The sequence below is a fragment of the Anomalospiza imberbis genome, chromosome 4 (genome assembly GCF_031753505.1).
Source record: "Anomalospiza imberbis isolate Cuckoo-Finch-1a 21T00152 chromosome 4, ASM3175350v1, whole genome shotgun sequence".
NCBI classification, from domain to species: Eukaryota; Metazoa; Chordata; class Aves; order Passeriformes; family Viduidae; genus Anomalospiza; species Anomalospiza imberbis.
In genome coordinates, this window is record NC_089684.1 from 38,318,072 (window position 1) to 38,337,323 (window position 19,252).

Sequence of the window (19,252 nt, forward strand, 5' to 3'; positions counted from 1 at the left end):
AGCTGCCACGGAGCTGCCTGGCTTGCTGTGACACACTCACTCTATCAGGTTTCAGTTCTTCTGCCTCCTCAGATTCTGCTCACTTTCTCTCTGATTAAAATGCAACCAGTGTAACTGAGGTATCAGGAAAAACAAGAAAAAAATCCCAAAGAAATAAGGAATGGCAAAACCTCAGTAGTGTTTAGCCGTGTTTAACTGGTACTGACTGAGAATCTTTGCAGTGCAAATGCCGTAGTGAAAGAAATGTCACTCTGTCACTTTAAATGTAATTAAATATGAGCCTAAGCTTTGCTGCTGATTGAAGATGCCATTTGGAGGAACAGGGCTTGCAGAAAGCAGTTTGTGCATAGCAGATAGACTAAAACAAGTACAAATAACCATGGCAGTGCTGGCCTTCAGCACTTTCATCACAAACTATTCATCGGCAAACTGCATTTAGCTGAATGAGCAGTTTTTCTGGTGGGTAGAAGACCTCTCAAAGCACAGATTAATTCTGCTGATGCACCTTCCTCACCTCTGTGGAAAAGGCATTATGTGCTTGATGGTGATGCCCTGGGGAGTCTGGGGTGATGCAAAATGTGTGAGTGCTTCACATCTCTTATGTGGGCAGGCTACCATGGTGGTGCAGGATGGTGCTGCCAGGCAGTCCAGCAAAGCACAGCATTTTCCAGCCTATTTCCACAGGATGCCACACAACTGTACAAAAAAAAAGGTTTCAATATATCTTGCATCTGATTCTGAGCTGAGTTATCTGAGCGTCAATCAGAAATAACTCCCGTGAAGCCAATGGAGTCCCACTAACTTAAAACTAATGAGAACAGAGACTCGAGCTGAGTTCTCCCTCTGCCTTATTTTCTGCCAATTACTGCCTTCTATTGGGGCGTATTTTTCCTTATGAGGCTACAGTCCTGAGGTGGATTTCATACACCAGCAGTGCTGGGTTCTGTCTCTGTCACTGAGAGCGACAGTGTGGCTCTACAGCCATGGCCCCATCACTCCTGCCCACTGCACCAAGGTGCTCTCAGCCAGGGGACACCTGGAAATGGACACTATCAGCTAGGAAACATCTAGAAATCGATACCACCTCACACCATCCAGATAACCCAGCCTAAGAAGACAACCTGCAAACACATTTTCCAAAGCACTGAGGTCTGGGTAGGCAGTAGATTCTTCCCTTCACTCAGTGCCAATATCAGGTTGTATCTCTGAAAAGGATTTTTTCACTTCTGTTTGCCTTTCAAGACTATAGCAATGGAAGGTACTTTGAGATGATTTCAGCTTGATTATCACCCTCCCTCCTGAAAAATGCAACCAAGTGTTCTGTGACCTGACATGATGCCAACAGATGCAACATAGGTTTAAAAAAAAAAAAAAGGACATAGGAGAGGGGAAAGTAACCAAAAAAAAAAAAAAAAAAAAAAAAAAAAGGAAAGAAAGGGACCATCTGAACAAACTGCAGTTTGCTAGTTCCTCGAGAGAGAAAAACAACTTCAGCAAATACTATTTTGGATGGTTCAGTGCTGTTTTCTCTCAGCAGCATTTTGTCGGATGACTCTGGCAGAGTTTTACCGGTCAGACTGTCAATATATACAATGCTAATGCAATAATAAACATCCAGAGTCATGACTCCAGAGCCAGGCTGTTGATAGAGGAAAGATTTTGAAACACAATGGTTTACTGAGGGTAGTCCCCCTTCCCCCCAGTCCCAGCAAGCTTATTTATTTTTTCAGGGTCTTCTTATCATGGAATATTAAAAACAACCCTTCCCCTCCAAATAAAAGAACCACCCAGCAACACAAAGAGGAGTGTTCTTGTAAAGACAATGTGCAGATAGCAAGAATAATATTGCTATTTTTTTCTGCTTTAAGGTTGAGTATTTGCTCCCACTTAATCCATAATAAGCTTATCTTTATTTCAATGAACTCATTCACCGTATAAATGCCAGCAGACTCTTCCAACAGTATTTATGGAAATACGCCTCTTTGACAATGCTCTGCTATGTTTCCTGCTATTATGAAAGCAAACTAAAGTAATTAGGTCTTGATAACTCTGGAATCACTGGATGCTGAGTTAGGTTTTTTGATTGTATAGAAAAAAGTTTATCCAGGAACGATATAACCAGTAAGACATGGAAGGGCCCTGCTTTACACATGAAGCTGTGGATGCCCCGCCCCTGGAAGTTTCTAAGGACAGCTTGGATAGAGCTCTGGGCAGACTGGGAGAGTGAACGGTGTCCTGGCCCATGGCAGAAGGCTGGAATGAGATGATTTTTAATGTTCCTTCCAATCCAAACCATTCTGTGATTCTCTACCAGGTCCACGTGGACAGAGCATAGGGTTCATGTGCGGCTGCATTGAGAGGGTTACATTTTAGTTTGGCTGTCCCTCCATCAGCACTTTGGTAAGTGCTACATGTTCCCTGAAGTTTTTCCTAGTTTTACTGCTTCTGGCTATAATTGATCATCCATATATATATAGCAAATAAACTGCTCGAAGAAGCGTGATATTAACACAGGGGAAAAGTCATCCCAAGCCAGGAAAGACTGGACAAAAAAATGTAGATTAATTACCAGTTCTATGCAGTCTGTGGAACTAGGAAATGGGCCTAAATGCTACCCACATATCAGTGCTTATATCTTTGATTTGAATAATGATTCTTTAATTTGAGGAGAAACCAGAAGGATATCCCAAAAGGGCCCCATAGCCTGAGTTCTTCTGGACAAAACTTGCTCTGGCAAATGCTGCTACATCCTCCTGGTGCATTCCTAAGGTGAGACTCAAGTGAGAAAGATTTGGTAGTTTTTTAAGTGTCAGGAACTACTGACACTTTGCTTTGGGAAAGGAGTTTTCAGCAAGAATGTGGCACGTTTTAAGTAGGGAGAGGAGAGGAGGAGAAGAAAAACCACAACTGGTGTCCTCAGAGAAAAAAAAAAAAAAACAGAGAGTGGCAAGTCTGCAGTGGGGAACTCCTTAAGAGGGTCTTTCATGTGGTTCTGCATCAGACAAACTAATTTACTGAGCTATTTCAACATTTTTGGTTAGTGGGTGACCAGGTCATTATGGTGTAAAACACAGCTTATATGTATGTTTCTCTTTGTTCTTTATTCTTGACTCCAAATCCCCATGGGCCCTGGGGAAAGCTAATTGGATATATTGATGAAGTTTACTGCAGTATTTTTGTGCAGAACTTGAAGAGGGGAAAGTTTCAGTGCTATAAGCTGCATCCTACTGCTTAACCCAATATCATTTCTCATGTGCTTCCACTTCAGCTTTTGAAATTGTATAGGTTCTCTTATCCCAGGAAGGATGTCTCAGCACCTTTATTCACCTCTAAACACTGTCATGGGAATGCATCTCTGTTTGCTGTGCCCAGGAGCCCGGGTTTGTGAAGAGGGTTGGAGCTGCTGCCCACTGCAAAGACCCCCAGCCACTGCAGCACACCCCAGAGAGGCAGACCTTGGTAGAGCATAGGCTGGTTAGTGGAATAATCAGAGGCAGACCTTGCAGGGGCTGGTTAGTGGAATAATCAGAATTTCCATTAAGGTAAAAGGCAACGACATCTGGATATTTTAAGAAAACAAAGTACAAGTTCTCCTCTGCCTGTTTTGCGCGTGCATGTTGTCTTCATGCACACAAACCTGGAGCACAGTGTTTGAGCTCTTTTTATTGCAGTTGCTTATGGAGGAATAGCACCAAATGAAAAGCAGAACTCAAAGACACCCATTAGCTTGTTCTGCAAGGCTGAGAGTCCAAAAGAGAAATTTACTAAGCGTGGTGTGTCTTTCAGCACAGGCCTGGTGGAAACATTAAAAGCAGGATCAGCAATTGCCATAAACACGTGCTCCTTAAAGCACCCCAGGACAAGCAGTGTGTTTGCTGTCACTCCCAATGCTGGAAGTCCTTCCACAGACACCATTTTTTGGACAGCAGACAACTCATGACTTCAGGAACATCGTGTGGTATCTTGTACTGAACGAGATGCCCATGGAGTTGAGTGTGTGTGCACCTCCATGCCCATTAGGTAGTTTCAGTGCCTCATCATGCAGCACTGGGAGGAACACAGGAAGCAGCCTCACCTCTGCTTTATTTCTCTCCTTGTTCTGCTCTGGTTCCACCCAGCAGCAATGTCCCTGCTGTGCTGTGGCTCTCCCACTACTACAGCCTGCCTTTTCCTACCAACCTGGCACCCCTTACACCGCTCTGAGATCGGATATGGCTCTGGGCAGGCCAGGTCTGGGAATGAGGAGCCCCGCTGGTTCTAGTCTGTGAGCTCCACTAAACACCCAGGGTTGTACAAGAAGCCAGGTTTGATTCTCCTCTGTTTGATTTGCTCCTGGGAAGCCAGCTGGGACATGGGGATGCAGTCATGTAAATCAGCTCCAAGTGGGCTGCAAACACAAAAGTCCTGCAATGGCTCCAAAGCACCACAGAGGCTCTAAATAGCCAGACTCAAAATGGCAGGGGTAACCTAAAACACCTGACTACCTCATGGAAGTTCTAAACATTTGGGATCAACATAGTTTGGAAATGACCAGATTTTATAAGAATGGCAGAACATCCTCAAATCATAGCATGGCCTTACCAGATCCTCAGCAGCAGGAGACCTCACAACTTGGCTTGTGCTTATTGTGCTATTATTATTATTACCTTTAATATTACTCCTATTAACTGTATCACTATTACCTTTAATATTATTACCTTTAATTTTGTGGTGAGCAAGTAGGTTTGGAGTGCTAGTTTAACACGGCCAGCTGAAGAGCTGCAAGGTGATCTCTGAGTCCCAGGAGCACCCAGTCACACTCTGAAGGGCCATTTCCTCACTATAAATACCAGAAATCAGGAATAAAGAGGAAGGAATTTGTCCTACCGCAGCCGCTCCCAGGGCAGCAATCTTCAGTGATGTATGGAGTGGAAAATATGTCAGAGCAGTTTAGCAGGAACGAAAAAAAAACTGTGATGAAGAGAAGGGTGGCTGAGTGACAAAAGAGTCATGAAACAAACATCCAACCACAAATAATTTGTTGGTTTCACTGGTTCCCATTCTCCTGCTGACACGGCATGTTTTCCCCCGCTGACTGCGCTTGCTGTATCGGCACTGAGGCCTGGCAAACTTGGAGGCTGCTTGCTCCAGAACAAAAAGGATCATAATCCATAGGCAACTCCTTGTGTGTCGCTCGTGTCTGCATGTGAGATCAGCATAACCAAGAAAAAAGGGACACCAGAATGAAGTAGAAAGATGAAACAGAAGGGATCTGTGTGACAGTTGACTATCTTAGCAGCAAATCTGGCCTAGAAGAAAGGAAAGCAACAGAAAAGGCTCATGCTGGAAGCTGCACCCTGGTGCTTTCTCAAAGGTGGACAAGGATTTCTCTCCTCCATGTGTGTTATGTCAGTATGGAAGGTCATCTGCAAGTCACATGTGACCCTCCCAATCACTTCTTAATCCTCAAAAAGCACAGGAAAGAGCCCACTAGAACCAAAAGAAAGTAAAGCACAATAGAGCAGGTAAGACCATAAAGGGCCACTTAGAAGGAACCTTAGAAGTTCTGTTCCACAGAACAGAAGAGCTTAGGACAATATAAAGGACCCCTTGAAAACATTAGGTTGCCTGCTGCTTTTTGTTTAGGAATCTCCATCCAGCCATCACAGGAAAGATACACAGGCTCTTGGACACTTCCCTAACAGTTCTCATTTTAGGTAATGTAAATAACATTTTTTACATTAACATCTTATTTATGTAGGAACTTCTGTCTCAGCAGATGTCCTACAGCTGTAGGTGTATAAAATACAAAGCAGGGCTGGGGGCGGCAGGGGAGGATTAATCTCTTCCTTGCACTCAGACAGCTGAGAAGGCAATCCAGTGGTGCTGTGGAAGTGTTATCAGCTAATATCACATGAGCTGGATATCAGGCCACAACTGACTAAAACTCAGTTTGTCTCATCCCTTGATGTCCCACATATAATCTTTTTAAGTCAAAGATGTAGAAGTGGAGTAATTATTTTTAGAGAAGCCATTTCTATTTTTAGGTAGAAGAGAGTAGGTAGAATAGAATCACAGAATCACAGAACAGTTTAGGTTGGAAGGGGCCTTGAAGCCCATCTCATTCCAACCTCCCTGCCATGGGCAGGGACACCTTCTCCTATCCCAGTCTGCTCAGAGCCCCATCCAGCCTGGCCTTGGACACTTCCAGGGATGGGGCAGCCACAGCTGCTCTGGGCAACCTGTGCCAGGGCCTCATTACCCTCACAGGGAACAATTTTTTCTACTAATGCATATTTCCCCTACTGCAACTACTCACAGATGTCTGTGGAGCTCTGCTGCTGTTCTTAACTAACCACAGAGAACCAGCTCTTCAGCTGCTGCAAACCAGACAAGTGTCCCTGTTTCCAGCAAAAAGAGGCCAGTTTTGGACCAGGACTCAAAAACCCTTCAGAGCAAAAAACACCATGAGGTAGTTAGACCCAGGAATTTGCACCATTTAATCCTATTAAAACCATTTATCAAGGGCAGATTTTAGCTTCACAACCTGTTGCTTGTTGTTGAGGAATCCCACAGTTCTGCCCATTGCCTTTGTTTGCCAGGCACTATAAAGTCTGCAGATTTGTTTTCCACTAAGTGAATGTCTCCTGCCAAAGGGCAGGGAAGTGCTGATCAGGCAAGTTGGAAAAGGTTCTCTTAGTTGTCATACCAAAGCTTTTCTCCTGTCACTGACATTTTCCAGATTAAAAACTCTCAGATCTCTACAAGATTCATTTATAAGTGTAAAAAAAAACCCAAAAAAACATTTCAAAACTAGCTACAGAGAAACCCTATTAAAAATTCAGGACATGGTGTACTGCATAAGCAGAACAGTTAGATATGTACATGCCTGGCTATTTCATGGATGGAAAAAGAAAAATTGACCCAATTATAGACCTGTCATACTCCACTTCTCTCTTCAGAGTATTGAATGTCACTTAAACCAAAGCAAACAGCCAAGCTCATTTCCCGTGACAAACATCCAGGGACATCTTAAAGTCAAAACAGAAGCAACCAAAATGAGAAGGCAGAGGAAACTTTGACAAAGCTTCAGAACCTCGTCAGATGCAATTATTCAGTGAGTGCACTCAATTCAATGAAGAAGGGCCCCCTTTGCCACAGAAAGCATTGAAAACTTTCAGGGGATGTTATTTGTAGCCTTAGCTTCATAAAAAGCTGCCCTCGGTTTTAATGCTAAGAACAAGTGAATAAAACCAACCCTAAGAAAACCAAATAGGATACAGAACAACAAACAGCAACAGAATTGTTGGTAACAGCAGGAAAAGGGTCAAAGTGAACAGAATTTAATATAATATCTCTCATAATAACCTCCCACCTCACTGTAATTAAAAACTTCAATCAAAAATCAGTTCTGTTGAAGTAACAGCAATATTTCGTACCTCTTTCACATGACTCGAGCTGCAAACTACTTTGGAGAGAAAAAAATTGATCAAATCCCTAAACATAACAGGATTAGAAAAGCTCCAAGTGACACCCATAGCTAGTGCATGATTTGCCCCAGCTGGAACAAATTTCCTAATAAACCTAAGGCTACAAGTTCCAAGCATCACTGGTACTTACCAGGAATGACCTCCCTCAGGAGCAGTAAAGAGCAATTGTCATCCTCAGGGACCTATTTGTTCCATCAGGATCTCTCTCCTACTTGTGCTTTGAATGATTGGATGGTGCTGTAAATACAGCCAGGGCACTGGAGACTCTGTGGGTAATTTTAATAGGAGTGTATTTGACATGGATAAAATAATCTGGTTATTTGGATTTTCTGTGGCATTTCTGGGAAGCCAGAGTTTAATGCAATTCCATAAAACAATTGTTGAAATGCTGGGGCCTCTAGTAGATTAGATACACTAATTTTTGGCTTTCAAAGGATTACATTCTTACACATTGTTACCTTTGAGTGCTTTCAGCTTTGATTAAATCTTTAAAAAGTCCCCTTAGTTTCCAGTCTATGTTGCCTATATAGACAATAATTCAAAACCAGATCAAGAGTCGGATGAAACCATACAGGGTTGATATTATGGATGTCCCAACCCTGGAAGCCAGGTTGGATGGGGCTAGAAGCAACCTGGTCTACTGGAAAGTGTCCCTGCCCACGGCAGGGGGGTTGGAACTGGGTGATTTTTAAGGCCCCTCCTAAACTAAAGCTTTTGCCTGTCTTTTTTCCTGGTGACAGTAACGGGCTCAGACTGAAATACCAATCAATTTCACCTCACAAAAGCATTTTTTCCCTTGTAAAAGAACATTTAGGCAGAAATTCACAGGCAGTTAGGAATGTTGTCCTGGCAATATCAAAAGCCATGGCTGCCTGGGGACACCAGACTGGTCCAAGCATTCTGAGGCTGAGGGTGGGTTTTCTTTATCAGAACTCGCTGCTCTTTCTCAAAACTAGCAGGCTGCCTCTGGCAGGAGTTCAGAATAACATGTCATGTTGATTACAGCCCCTCCTGCAAAGCAGGGAGGTGTCACCATCACAGAAAAAGCATTCCCTGCCACATGGGGTTACGCAGCTCTACAAAGTTCAGCCGGTTCTGATGATTGTGATAAATTCTACAGGTAAAAAAAAAACAAAAAACCCAAAAAAAACAAACAAAAAAAACAACCCCCAAAAAAACCAAAAAAACATTATTCATTTTCCTTTTTAATATGCTTAACATCAGTTGTTTTAAGAGAGGCAAACCATTCCAGCTCTCACTTCGCTTTCTATGAACTACAAGGAATTCTTGTAAAACGATGCTGTCACATAGTTTCTTTGCCAAGGTTTAACAAATTGTTTTAATAAAGACTAGCATTATTGAACAAGAGTTGTATTTTAAAGGAAATTAAAATGCTTATTTGTAAGGATTCTAGATTATTGCACTAAAATGTGCTTTTTGAATGATTCATGAATATCCATACCCTATGTTCTTCTATATCAATGTTTGTTTTCTATATTAATGTTTATCTCTTATTCCCTAATTTGCTGTTCTAGCTAATTGCACAAGATATGCAAGGAGAAACACTAATTACTAAATCAGACTCTGGCTTTTAAAGGGCTCGGGGGAAATAAACCAACAAATGGGAAGACAGGGACCTGTTTATTTTCCCTGCTCCTTGTCTGACGGGCTGCACAGTCACAGGGCTTTGCAGGAATGCACGGCATCACACAGAATAGCAGCTTGGGCTTTTGTGGCTGGGGGCAGGCAGCTTGCTGATCTGTTTTCCAAACCTGGAGTCCTGACAGGGAATTTGCAGGGCATTAATTGCCACGTGGAATGAACGTCCACGGGTGTGTGTTGCCACGCATATGTGTCTCAGAATCATTCAGCCTTGCAAAAGACTTCCAAGATCACCGAGTCCAACCATTAACCCAGCACTGCCAAGTCCACCACTAAACCACCTCCCCAAGTGACAAATCCTTGTTTGAACATTTCCAGGGATGATGATTCCGCCACTTCCCTCAAAAGCCTGTTCCAATATCTGCTCCACTTTTTTCTCCCGACTGACTCACACAACGTGTGAGTTATCCAAGACACCACACGTCATCCTCAGGGCCCACTCTAGAAAGACTGAAATGTTTTTAACCCCTTTGCTGTTGATTTGTCCCAAATGACACAAATTTTCTAATGTGGGGCTTTCATCCTTATTTTCTTCCAGCTTACATTGTTTGGTGACTCCCTGAAAATGTTCCCTCTGAGAGGATGTAAATTGTAGTTACATGAATGTAGTTTAGCATTACTGTTTGCCAGAGGTTAGAAGGAGCCACCTCTACTCATTCTCCATCTCTTGTCAGGTGTGCTTTCCAGTTGTAAGGGAGGAAGGAAAGCAACACCTTGCTAGACCCTAATTTTGCCCCACACTGAAAGCAGAAGAGCAGGAAGATTGCGGAAGATCGGGATGAAGCCAAGCTCCAAGCAGGCAAAGTGTGATCCCTACAGATGCCAATGTAATGCTGACATTTGACTGCCTCAGGGCACCATGCAGGGTCTTCCCTTTGAGGGTTCTCACCAGAAAATGGGCTTGCTGGCAGCCACTTCTGAAAATTGCAAAAAAACCTGCTTAACATTTCTGAAAATACTTCCTTGGAATGATAGATGGAGAGTCTTCTTCTTCCCCACCAGTAAATGACAACTTAGAAGAATAGATATTGGTCATCCATGTGGAGAATTACTTTTTTTTTTTTTTTTGTACCTGCTCATAAATGAAATACATGTGGCTCTAAAATTGAAGAGTGAATCTCTTGAGGATTTACTTTGTGAAGCCCAGAGATAAAGGTGCTTTTAAACTCAAAATGCAACTTAGAAAGACTCTATTCACTGCTGATCCTCTCAATACAGGATGATGAAACCTGAAAGGCACTGTAAAAAGGCTGTAAAAATTACTAAGAATCCAACCATATTTTTTTGCTGGAAAAAGCTGTTGTAAGATGGCTGAATGGAAGGTGAGCTTCCGGCAAAATGTAGGAAAGGCCAGTTGAGTGCAAATATCTAAATTTAAAAAAAAAGACAGGTTGTGGTGTTGACAACCTAAACACAAGCTGTCAGTCATCCTCATTAAGTGCTCTTTATAGAAAACCAAAGTGAGCACATTGGGATGAACAAAGCACTAATTTCACAGAGCAGAGGAAAGGATGGTAGAATTAATACATAGATGGTCATAGAAAAGGATAAAAGGGTGAACAGTAAAATGCTAGGCTGATAAAGCAGAGAGATCAACATTTTCACTTTCTTCTCTCAATCCTACTTAATAAAACAGCAACTTTTTCTCTAAATCATCTTTTTCTCCTAATTGTCCTTCCCAATTTCAATGGATCCGTAATTACCAGTCTCTTCTAGAATCCAGTTAAGAAAATACCATTTACACATCCTAACACTGAAGAATAATACTATTACTTGAATTTTGTGCTTCAAAATCACAGTCTACAATAAAAACATAAAGTACTCTCAAAGAGCTTCAACCACATCTAATTTACCTTGTGAACACTGGCAGCTCAAGTCCTTTGGCTGTCTCCATCTCCTGATTTTGAAGACATCAGTGAGATCCTGCACCCCCTTCCAGCTCCAAGCCTTCTCATTCCCAGACTGGAGTAATGTGGCTCCAGCTGGATTTTGCACTGCTAACCGATACTCCCTGACACAGGTTGTGGTCTGCAGCATAGACTCACAGTCTGATCCTTGATGGGGGATGTTTTCACCAAAACGTGGGACTTTATATTACTTTTCAATGTAATGTGTTTTACTTTTAATTTTGTGGTTTTAAAGTTGCAAAACTTTGATGAAAAATACTGAAAAGTCTTGAATTGGTTAAGTCTAGATTTCACTCCTTTTATTAATTTATTCATCTACCACAAATCACAGCATTCTTATATTTTCCTTTTCATATTTTCCTTTTCATTCTCTAAAGAATGCCAAGTAAATCTGCCATTCCTCTGTCCATTTCCATCTAACTGGTAACATCATCAGGAGAAAACATCTCCACCTGAGTTGGCAAAGACCATTCAAGCACTCTACAAGCAGAAAGACGGGTCAGAGAAAAATTGCTGACATGAGATGTGTTTGGAGGCTCCTGTGCACCGCAGTGAGTGGTGGAGACTGTTTTTCTTTCCACATATGTATGACTTATAATATGTCCCAGATCTTGAAACAGGACTGTGTAGTTGTGATGATGAACCAGGGGAATTATGCAGCACAGTCCCTCACAACTGGTAACTTCAGATGATTGCTCCACATGATTCACTTGGAACCCTTTGCTGATCCTCATCATGAAAGAATTATAAAAAAAGGGCAGGAATGGATTGCATGTTTAAGTGTCAAAAAACATCTCTACGCCTTTCAGAAACAGGGAAACAAGGAAACCAGTAAAATATACATTTGTCTACCATAAAGTGTCAAAATTTAGAGGAATGCACTACCCCTCGATAAATTGCAAACTGTGCTAAAGTTATGACATGTATTTTATCTAAGTCCACAGTGCATATTATTCCCCTTAGCAAAACTTTTTGATAAATTCAGAATGCTTAACAGGCATAACACAGCGCTCAATATGTTTGGTGTTACATTTAAAAGCTTTCATTTGCTAAAGTTTTCATGTGTTATTAAAATCACTGCTTGGATGTGGTACAATTTGTATTAAAGGATAATATTCAAACTAAACATACAGCTTTTTAACAGATGTTTAATTATAGCAACTCCTCAAACTCTGAAATCATTTGTGGAACTCATGTTATTTCAGATGAAACTACTTACATACCAATATGGGCTACTTTGACCCATTATCTTCTCACTTTTGTGGGGCATGACAAAGTTGGGAGCACTTTTAGCCAAAAAGATCTGGTTCCTAATTGCCAGTTTTGAGACTAAATTAAACTCTAAACCAAACAAGATACACATAACCTACCCCTCCTTGAATTGTTGTCGTTTTTCTAAGTTCTTTACACTTACCACTAATTCAAAGCGTAACCTCAGAACTCACCTCTTGCCTGCAGCCTTAACTTTTTCATTCTGCATTCTCCAAGAAATTGTCCAAGTCTGATTTATCCCTTTTCAAGTATAAAAGAATGCAGTTATTTATTGTTCAACTGCTGCTTTATGATAGAAGGATCTTGTTCTCACACTCCTCACTGTCTGTGTACTGGAAGGCTCCAGGTTGGAGCAGAGGTGGAAATTGTGCTTAACAAATGCAAAAGCAGGTGCTGCTAATAAAACCCTATGGACTAAAATACAGCTTTTATTGTTTTATTAGAAATATCAAAGTAGATTTGGTACTTTATGACATTATCTTAGGCTCAACAACCTCATGATACTCTTCTCCATCTTCCTGAGGTACGTACCTGCTTCTTAAAGCCTGTTTTCTGATTAAAAAGTTTATATAGCTTAAAAATCTTGTAATTTAAATCTCAAAAGTGAAGATCAAGGAGTGGAAATTAGAGAAAAAAGACAAAAGGTTTCCAATAACACGCACTAAAGATTTTAAATAAATATTTTAATTCTATTATTGGCATTTACAGGTAGAAAGCATACAGTATGTTACAATTTTATCAAAATGTGAAAAATATGGATGTTACATAAGTAACAAATGTAAAAAAGTATTTTTCTTACCTTCCCTGAAAGTAAGAAAACTATTCAGCATAGGAAAATATTGATATAAAAAACACAGCTTAGGTAAAAAAAAAATATTGGAAGTTTTTACACAGTACAACAGGTTCATCAGATCTGCATGAAGATGTAAGGACTGTGATATTCTATTTCACCTACAACTTTAGGGAATTGGGGCGACTGGTAAGCTACGTTAATAAATCTACAAGTAGTTTTCCCTCATATCTGCTTCAAAATGCTAGAGTGCAGTAATTTTCTATACAATAAATAATTCTTCAAAGTTTCCACCATAGAAAATCATAGAATGCAGAAAATGCCACTCCAAGGTCACAGAGGCTAGGCAGTGCTTTAATAATAATTATGATAATACTTATTATAGTGCTTTACAATGTCGAAGCACTTCAGACAAGTTAACTAATTAGCCCTCACAACACCCCTGTGAGGCAGGGAACTGAGTGTTTTTCCTACCTTTCCACGGTACAGATGGGAAAATGGAATCAGGGGAGAAGCACAGGCTGCAGTAGCAGCACAGCCAAGCTGGGAGGCCAAGAGATGTGGGAATGGACAGGTTTGTCCCTTGACGCTCTGAGCCAGGGGGCTGGGTTGGGCTGACAAATGACCATCAGGAGTCACTGAGGAGGGGCAGGAAGGGACCAGGATTAAGTAAGCATCCCCAAAAACATTTCATAGAGATTCAGAAGCTCTCACACAACTTTGTCAAAAAAACCCCAAAACAAATAAAAACAAACAACCAAACAAAACAAACTAAAAAAAAAAAAAAGAGAGAGAAAGAAGCCTGAAACAAAAAAATAAACAAACTGAAAAGAAGGAAAAAAAACTCCTAAAGTGCTGACTGGCTTGAGCTGCTTCTAGCACCTCTTGTATGGAATAAGACTTACAGCAAGCACTGTTGCCAGCAATTATTCAAGCTGATTTATTCCATAAAGTCACATGTGAGCAACTGCAGGATATGGTAACTACATTTTCTGAGACACCTCACTACTGTAATTCCTTCATTCACCATCTTACTTCCATGCACTTCTTAAGGAAAATGGAATCCTCAGTACTCTTGCATCATAAAACATGTTAGTAGCTGGAGACAATATGCACATCCTTCACAATTGAAACAAAAAATTAGTTCATTTCAGAACAAAGCATTATTAATTTAAGAACCACGAACCAAACAATGGTAAATAGGAAAACCCTTTCCAAAGGCTGCATGCTGAATATCTGGTTTGCAAATACAATGCATGCAGGAGAAATAAATTCATCCAAGCATAATTAAATTAAAAATCTCTTAAGTCTCTTTCAGCAGCATAATGGTTATTATTTTTAAAGTCTCCTCCAACCAGACTGGCCTGGGGATCAGATGCTGACCTTGGCTTTTCTACAACCATATAATGGTTTGAGCAGTCCTCGTGGCTTTGCACTGTGGCAACACCAGGAGACAAAGCCTATACATACTGTTCTGCTTCCCCCTCCTTGGAAACAGCCTTCGCTGTACCACCTTTGCACTCTTCACTCACTGCTGCTGCTGCTGCTGTTTTTTCAGGAAGTGATGCCAAATCTTTGAAAACATCCACATAATGCCCAAAGCCCGGGCCCCAGTTCAAGAGGTTGTCCCAGTTGAAGCTTCCTGCTTGCTGCCCCAGCTTCCCAGGCAGGGAGCTCTCCCCGGCCACGGTGCCTGCTGCCTGTGCCCCCACGGGCCCGCCCTCACCACGGCGCCCTGGGTACCGCCGGGGCTTCAGCCTGGAGCCGTAGTTGTCCTCGTCATCCGCGTCCGACTCGTTGACCTGGGATAACTTGGGCATTCTGGACGTGTACGCCACGGGCTTATCCCGGTCATACTCCATCTCGGAGCAGGTGAAGGACTCATGCGAGTCGCTGTCGGAGGAGGACTCGGGTGCGGGAATGCCGTCGGCCGGGTTCCTCGTCCGGGACAGAGGCCTCCTGCAGTCCTCCTCTGAAGAGGAGCGGCCATGGTCTGCACTGCAGATGCTGGGGTTCCTAGGGCGAGGGGTGTTCAGTCTCTCCACCTCTTCAATGGACAGCCCCACTGGGGGAGACGTCTCCAGTGAGATCTGCCCAATGGGCTGCTTCAGGCGGCTTCCCGGGCGGGAGCTGTGGCCCGCCATGGTCTGTGGGCTCTTGCTTCTCCTCCCCAGCCGAGTGGCGTAGTTGAAGATGCCGGGCTGGCAGACATCGCCGTGCATCTCCAGCGGGCTCCCTTCCCTGATGGCGAGGTGCAGCTCCCTGGCCGGGCTGTGCCTGTAGAACGTTGATGATTTGGAGAAGGGTGCAGGGCTGTGCCGAGACAGGGGGTTGGGAGTAGGGCATGCCGAGTGGCTCAGGGATGTTGTCCTCAAGCCCTGCCCGTAGGCAGGCTGGTAGGTCAGGCTGCTGGCTCCCAGGGGCATGGGGGACTGCCGGGCAAAGCCCAGCGGGCTGTGCCTCTGGATGGAGAACTTGGGAGTGTGGCTCCGGAACTGTTTGTAGTGCTGGATGATGTCAGCATCAGAGGGGGCAATGCTGCTGGCGTTGTCGATGTCATAGTGCTCGATCTCGGGCTCAGGGGATGCCAGCGGGGCGCTAGGGATAGTCTCCGTGGCGTGTGGGATGTCTGTCTCGTCGTAGATGAGGTAAGGGTTTTCTCTTTCGATGATGTCGGGTTTTGGGTTCCCTTCGGGCTGCTTCCTGACAGTCATGTCATCACCGTAGGGCGGGATGTTGTCAGGGTCATCAAACGCCACATTCTCGCTCCCTTTTTTCTTCTTCTGCTTTGTTTTCTTCTCCCCTTTTGGCCCCTTTGACTTCTTCCCTCGGCACTGGTTGCAGAGGATGAGGCTGAGGACCAGCAGCGCCAGGACCGTGGCACAGCTGCCCACGATGGCCGGCACAGCCCAGAGCGGCAGGGACAGCTCGGTGGGGTGAGCGGACGGGAGGCACACGTGGCCGCCGTTGACGCCCGCCCTACACTCGTGTCCGGGGGCACACAGGACCCCCAGGCAGGCCACCACGGTCTCACACGTCCGTCCCGCATACGTCTCGGGGCAGCTGCAGGTGAAGCCGGTGTGGGGCCCGGGCTCGCAGCTGCCCCCGTTGAGGCAGGGGCTGGAGGCACAGGCGCCCGGGGGCACGCACTGGTAGGCGAACCAGCGGTTGATGCACATCAGCTCGCCCCAGCAGGGATTGCTGGCGCACACATCGGGGCCACGGCAGCCGATCTTCACCGAGGGGTCTGTTTTGGAGAGCGTGGCGAGGCTGTGCTTGCCGGAGAAGGGAAGGCTCTCCCCACCGTACTTAATGTAGGAAATGCAGCCGTTGAAGCCTGAGAAAGGAAAAAAAAGACACAGAGCTGTTAGGAGCTGAAAGCTGAGTATGCCCTGTCAACAGCACAGTACGGGCTCCACTGTTCACTAAATAAGCCAAGATTTCACATGGTTACCATAGGGAAACATCTATTCTAACAGCACTTAATGCCTTTAAATTGAGTTTGAATAAATATGATGTCTAATGACTTCATTCAATATACTGAAATGCTTTTGTCTCCCTATTTTCCCATATTTCTAAAACTTCTTATCATTTCCCGCAGAGAATCCTGAGGGCAGCTGGCTTGGCTGTGCTAGCAACATTATTTGAGTTTGCCAACCGTGCTTCAGCTAAGCCTCCTGTCCCCTAAATTCATGGCAATACTTTTGTTTCTCTGAATCTTGAGGAGCCTTCTCCCAGACTGCCCATACCTTGGTTGCAGGGCTATGCTACAAGTTTTAGTGCTGTGAGAGCCCAGGGAGATGGCATTATCCCTAGGCTGTGTGCAGTGGTTGAGCGAGGTCACAGGAAAATCCAGTCTTTTGCCGGCCTAATAATCCTCTGTGTTTCCCTGACTAAATCCTTTCTGGAAGGATTTTGAGGTAGTGCAACCTTACAGTGATCTCTGCATGGAGCTGTGGCAAAATGGTCCACAGAGATGGATACCACTCTGTCATGAAACAGCAAATACACTTGAGTTGTATGAGATGCTATTAAAGGTTCAGAATTCTCAGGGTTGAAAATTTAGGTTCAGTTGGGAGCCCAAGAAAAGGTGACGATCACCTTGCTGCATGCGTGGTGGTTCCTTGTAATACTGATCTGATGTGATAAACAGTTTGTCACATCTACCTGGATTTGGAAATTTTATTGGACACAGCAACTTCACAGCCCCGTCACCTCGTGTGTTTTCTGCCTTTAACAGCACTGCAGATATTTTTGACTCTGAGTTCATGCAGAGTTTTATACCAGAGCCTTGTAAATCCTTGGTATGTGGTACCCAATGTAATCCAATATTAAAATAAAATAAAATCATATGAATAAGGGATTTTGGACTGTGTGTGCTTAATGGAAGCCAGACATTCCTAATTTGTCTGCCACAGCATTGGGCAGTGGTGAGAGGTTAGTGTCCTCAATTTTCCTTGTTCCAGCTTTCCTAAAGTCTCTGCTTTTTCCACGCACATGCTGCTCATAAAATATACATGTAAAAAGGATAAAGGTCAGCACAGCATCCAGAAGGTTTTGTACAACATTTCATACATATTCACAATACACAAGTGTAAAGTGTGAATTTGCTCCACTCAAAAATACTTTATCTGGTCACAATTTATGAAGCCAGAAAGATTTTTCCAATATAAAAATATGTGAAAAATACATCTGTATTGTCTGGAGAATCTCTTGTTTTGCAGCTAAAAATCACTTCCATCTTTACCTAGCACTTGGGAAATGATATCAAATATGTGTTATCTACTTTTGCCAGGGTTTGAGACAGTTATTTTAACTCTTAAGGGAGACAGATTTGCTCCTTAACAGCTAGACATCAGTCAGAGGGTGTTTCCTTATTGTCCTTGCTCAGAAATAAATCCTTTTCTTCATTTGACAGGATAAAGCAGCAGGACCTTTGAGTTGCAGAAAATATTTTAATCATATAAATAACAGGATAAATCCTGCAGTACTTACCAAATCCCTACAAAGTTTTTGTTTAGCATTTTTGCCCAGATGAAAGATTTTCCTTGATTTTCCAGACTATGACTCAGGTAAAGGATACTTACTTTCTTCGCCATAGGGGTAACAAAAATATAGCAACTGGTGTACAAACAAGCAACCCCCCTGTCTCAAAAAAGCCCTGCAGATGGAGTGCCTGCTTTTGGAAACAAGAAGCCTGCAGTGTGTACTAAAGGAACAAAGTCTGTAATCCTTACTCATCCAATTTACATTTTTTCTGGCAAGGATGGGCACACACTAGTTACTGATAAAGAATTACAGTACTTGGGAAAAAAAAAATACCTTCAGCTGTGCTCTTGAAAGGTTGGCTGGATGGAACTCCTCCCAGAGAAATGGTGAGGACGTTCAGGCCACCGAAGTCTTGGGTGGCATGGAGAATGTCCCGGCTGTGAGTCCTGTCCACCGACAGGATGGTGGCAGAGCCATTCTTCTCCAGGAGGACCGAGTGCCACTGGCCATCTGCAGCATACACCTCAGGGATGTTCCTTTCCACTTTCCCAGCAACTCCAGCATCAGATATGTAGTGCACCTTCCCACCTTTTATCTGGTCAGAAGAACACATGACACATAATTTTAAAATGGTGTCACATAACTCCTACGCACACGTAACCAGTGTGATGCCTGCTCAGTACAGCTGCAGTGACACGTGGCTTTGGTGTAATAGAAAGCTGGAGTTTTCCCAAATAACCAAATATTTTTCCCCAAATAATTCCTTTGTACTAAAAAGGTATTAATTATTTGGTACGAAAAATCTGGCCAGAACTGAATACATTATGTTGCAGAAGCTTCAGCAGAAAATGTGCATCTTAGAGCTGCCACCCATTCAATTCTTGGCTAATCCTACTGAGCAGGCAGCTACAGGTCATGCACATGACAACACATTTTAACCAGAGAAAGAATAATTCTTCCTCCTTTTTCAAGGCAAGTGTGGAAAATGCTTAGCAGAGTGAACAGATGTTGTTCTCGCCCAAGAAAATTGCATCCAGTTTTTATTATGACACAGAAGGAATGCATAAGGCATAGCAGGCCTTGAGCAAGAGCCCCATTTCATATCTGCTTTTTCTGCTAATTGGTATTTTGCAGAAAACTTTTGTTGTATTTCAGAAAACTTT

General features: G+C 43.2%; 1 protein-coding gene across 1 annotated transcript in view; it reads right to left on the minus strand.

The window, feature by feature from the left end:
* Positions 1-12,974: 12,974 nt before the first annotated feature.
* Positions 12,975-19,252, minus strand: part of FAT4 (FAT atypical cadherin 4) — a 122,505-nt gene continuing 116,227 nt past the window's right edge. Inside the window, exons 16-17 of the mRNA XM_068187923.1 lie at positions 18,423-18,684; positions 12,975-16,437 (exon numbers count right to left, since the gene is read on the minus strand). Coding sequence (XP_068044024.1) covers positions 14,561-16,437; positions 18,423-18,684 — 2,139 coding nt within the window. The 3' untranslated portion in view covers positions 12,975-14,560. The remainder of the gene's footprint in view (positions 16,438-18,422; positions 18,685-19,252) is intronic.